This window comes from Hyalella azteca, unplaced genomic scaffold, assembly GCF_000764305.2.
Source record: "Hyalella azteca isolate HAZT.00-mixed unplaced genomic scaffold, Hazt_2.0.2 contig11104, whole genome shotgun sequence".
Lineage (NCBI taxonomy): Eukaryota > Metazoa > Arthropoda > Malacostraca > Amphipoda > Hyalellidae > Hyalella > Hyalella azteca.
Genome location: NW_025941113.1, coordinates 680035 through 683878, shown reverse-complemented (window position 1 = coordinate 683878; position 3844 = coordinate 680035). Strand labels below are relative to the sequence as shown.

Sequence of the window (3844 nt, the reverse complement as noted above, 5' to 3'; positions counted from 1 at the left end):
CTTATTTTCCTTGAAATTTCTTACAGAGATTTTCATGAGGGCCTTTGTTTATATTGCTTTTAGAGCTGTTTTTTTAGGTCGTTTAACCTCGGTTTGAGGTTTTCTTATTTTATAAATAGTATGACAACAAGAAAGACGATTTAGTTAGAATAAAATTCTCCAATATTAAAGATTAAATACACCTTAGCAACACCGACTTTGCCTGCAAACTAATTACAATCCGATTTCAGCTGTAAATTTTCAGGTTACGCACACAGCTGAAAGTTTTGGAAAAATAATATTCTGTTAAAACTAGAAAAATGCCACTACATTCTAAGGATCATTAGCAGTCAAAAAAGGAACGCTTCGCAAACATTCCAATGAAATTTCAATCATTGAAGGAAACAAATGCAAATTTTCTGCTTCAATTTCCATTTATTTAATAAGCGCAATTCGTTGATGACAAAAGGCCATGTTTAAAAATACGCCTCAGTCGATTCTAAATAAAAATAAATCCCCTAAAGCGTTTGAATAAAAAAGCGATCAGCATCGATGGTTAGAAAATGTAAGTGTAGATTTTTATTTACTTCGTGTAGAACTGCAACGGCTTCACAGCAAATTAACGATCTAGCGTCATAGCTGGTGAGCGAAGCAATTATTCATTAATTCTAGCGTGCAGTTTAAATTGAGTGGAGCAATCTTATGCGATTATTGTTTTTAATCTTGATGATAGTTCTACCGTTGCATAATTGCCGTTAGATATTTGATTGATGATTAATTCGTCTTTCAATTGATTAATTGACGAAGAAAGCACATATATAAAAAAATTTATACTCTGACTTTCGCATGAAAAACCAACTTTACGTCAGTTGCTTGTACCAATTTTATAATAAAAATATCTAAATTTATAAATATAAAATATATAATTAAAAATTTTATAATGTCTCTTTAGGGGTTCAACAGTTATTGATACAAATTATTAGAGAAATTGTGATAACAGCTTTAAAATTGAAACAAGACATTTAGTTTTCTTACTAATAATGGCTTAAACTCGGAGGGACGCTTTTTTGCATCTATAGCTTGTTAGCTTATTTCCGGTTTCTATTGTAATAAAATTGTTTTGGATGATTTTAATTAGTTGACTTGGGAAGACTCGGCAATGATCCCAATTTCACTGTAAATCAACAAAATTAAATCTACTGATAACATGATAAGCAGCTAATATTATAGCAGCGAGATAAAATATTTTATGTATGTACAACATGTACAACATAATATTTATAGTATAACAAAAGACGTTAGAGCATCGCACAGGACAAAAAAAAATACATACGCAGTACACTCGACCTACACTCATCACAACAATATGCAGTAACCAACTAATTATTATAGAAGCTATCAAGGAAAAAACGCAATCGGTTGTAAAAAGTAAGTGTAGATATCCAAGCGTCCAGCTTTTCAGAAAATTCAATGTAATTACTGAGTGTATATTAAACCGTAAAATTAAGAGATTATGTAAGCGAGAAACGTGAAGAAATTATAGATATTGAAGTAGAAGTAAAAAACGCTTGCTTCGAAGTTACAGAGACAACACAGGAACGAGGAAAGTATTCTAAGAAGTTCGTGTATTTACATCGTGTTAAATTTTTCTAGCAGCGTAAAATCTGATCAGATGTTACTGCGGTCATGCCTCGCATTTGAGATCAGGTTCAGGAATAGGAGATTACGAAGCACTCAGGGCTTACATCCTTTAAACAAGCTCGGAGCGTCGTTCGACTACGACGCAAAGTTTATACGACTTTTGACTACCTTCACACTGAATAAAGCTTCTCCTTGCATCAACAATGAAAAAAAAACAAAATACAAGTCTTTTATTTGTGCTACTCACTTTTTTACTACTTTCATATTATCAGAACTTTTTGTCATAAAATTCAGGTAAATACTCACATGATAGCACTATCACGCTAATCGCATGAAGAGCCAAATCGGCAAATAATCATGAAAACTTAACAGAGGAAATAAATATGCAATCTGTGCCGCGCAAACCCGAGTAAGCCAAGTGTGGCGGAAAAAATTACATGAAATATAAGAACTGTAACAGAATAAATGCACCAGATACTAACAACCAATATCATTCAATAATCTTTCATCGATAGCTAATTCGAAATAACGATCAACATTGAACTCCTAACCGCAGTGAAACTATTGATAATCATGCTAAGGCGCTGTTAACACAGATAGAATATGTCGCAAAATAATGGGTATATGCCACAATCTCGGCGTCAGATACATAATTATGGGCCGGAAATTGCGCTCCTTTCAACATTTCGGAGATATATTACGACTCTAGAACTTTCTAAATAAACTCATCAACTTTTTATTTAAGTTAAATGCACCAACTGACAAGGTTAATTCTATACATATTTTTATATAAGGCTGCTCCATGGAGAACAAGGCTGCCCAGACATTATCACGCAGGCCATCGACAGGAACATAAGCAGGTTTGCTGTCGGAAAAGAGAATGGACACATTAGACAACTCTACGAAAACCGTAAAATCTGAAATTTAAAGCATAAATCAGATGACTATTGCTATTCAGTATTGCAATGAATGTGCTGTTAAGTAAATGTCAATGAAAATTACCAATTGGAATGGCAGTAGCTGGCGTGGCAGAAGATATGAATGTTTCTCTCGGGCGCATGCGCAGCACAACGACGGCGCTGTTGCGCAGCGGCCCCAGAGACACGCGACACTCGACCTGCAAGCTGCCGCCCTCTGCCACCACCTGCAACAAGTGCATGGACCATGGTGGACAACGCACCAAAGCTTTGGATCTTAGATAAGACACGTAATCTTCAGCCTATAGACAACGCACTGAAGCTTAAGCAAAGTTTTTGGTTATCTCAGACAATCTAATGATCTTTGTTTGTCTCAGTCTAACAGTCTCCGTCAGCGATTGAAAGTGAAACAGAAAATGTTATCACACAACTTATATTACATGTTGATTGATCAAACTTTCACTTCTTGCACTCAATTTACCTGCGATGCTGGAACTGAAAGATGAATATCAACCTCAGCGTCTACGAACGCGCCGTAGCGTTCAACAACACTCGCACCGACCTGGAATTCGATAGAAAATTATTTACAATTATAAATGAAGGAAAAAATTAGCAAGACTAATTTCATAATTATATTTCAATTTCCGATTATCTCTACAATTATTGCCCTTCATCTTGACAGTTATTTCGAGCTTTCTTGATATTAGTCTTCTCTGATCACTAAGTTGACATAACAGACAACATTTTAAAAATTATGACTTTTCTTTGTCCAACTTTTCGTATTTATGCACATTCATAACAACACAAAAGCTTAATTTCGACAATTAAACTATTCATTTTGGTAACTTGGAAGTTTTTTTGAAGATAAATTGATTAAACCTAATATTTTCTAACTTCTTGTCCGTCCAAGAGCCACGCTAGTCGCGGCAGCGGCTCGCCGTCAGGTTGAGGCCCAGGGGCGCAGCGCAGTTCAGCGACCTCGTCCTCCTGAAGGGCGCGACCTGCGCCCGTAATGGTGGGGGCACCTAACCGCCCGCCTGTACATGTGGGTCATGGGTACATGAGGGTCATGAGTACACGCGGGTCATGGGTACACGTGGGTCATGGGTACATGAGGGTCATGAGTACACGTGGGTCATGGGTACATGTGGGTCATGGGTACATGAGGGTCATGAGTACACGCGGGTCATGGGTACACGTGGGTCATGGGTACATGTGGGTCATGGGTACACGTGGGTCATGGGTACACGTGGGTCATGGGTACACGTGGGTCATGGGTACACGTGGGTCATGGGTACACGTGGGTC

At 37.3% G+C, this 3844-nt stretch overlaps 1 protein-coding gene across 1 annotated transcript in view; it reads right to left on the bottom strand.

Annotated features, from left to right (window-relative positions):
- Nucleotides 1-400: 400 nt before the first annotated feature.
- Nucleotides 401-3844, bottom strand: part of LOC108674533 — a 7470-nt gene continuing 4026 nt past the window's right edge. Inside the window, exons 2-5 of the mRNA XM_018162494.2 lie at nt 3432-3574; nt 3019-3099; nt 2623-2764; nt 401-2485 (exon numbers count right to left, since the gene is read on the bottom strand). Coding sequence (XP_018017983.1) covers nt 2406-2485; nt 2623-2764; nt 3019-3099; nt 3432-3574 — 446 coding nt within the window. The 3' untranslated portion in view covers nt 401-2405. The remainder of the gene's footprint in view (nt 2486-2622; nt 2765-3018; nt 3100-3431; nt 3575-3844) is intronic.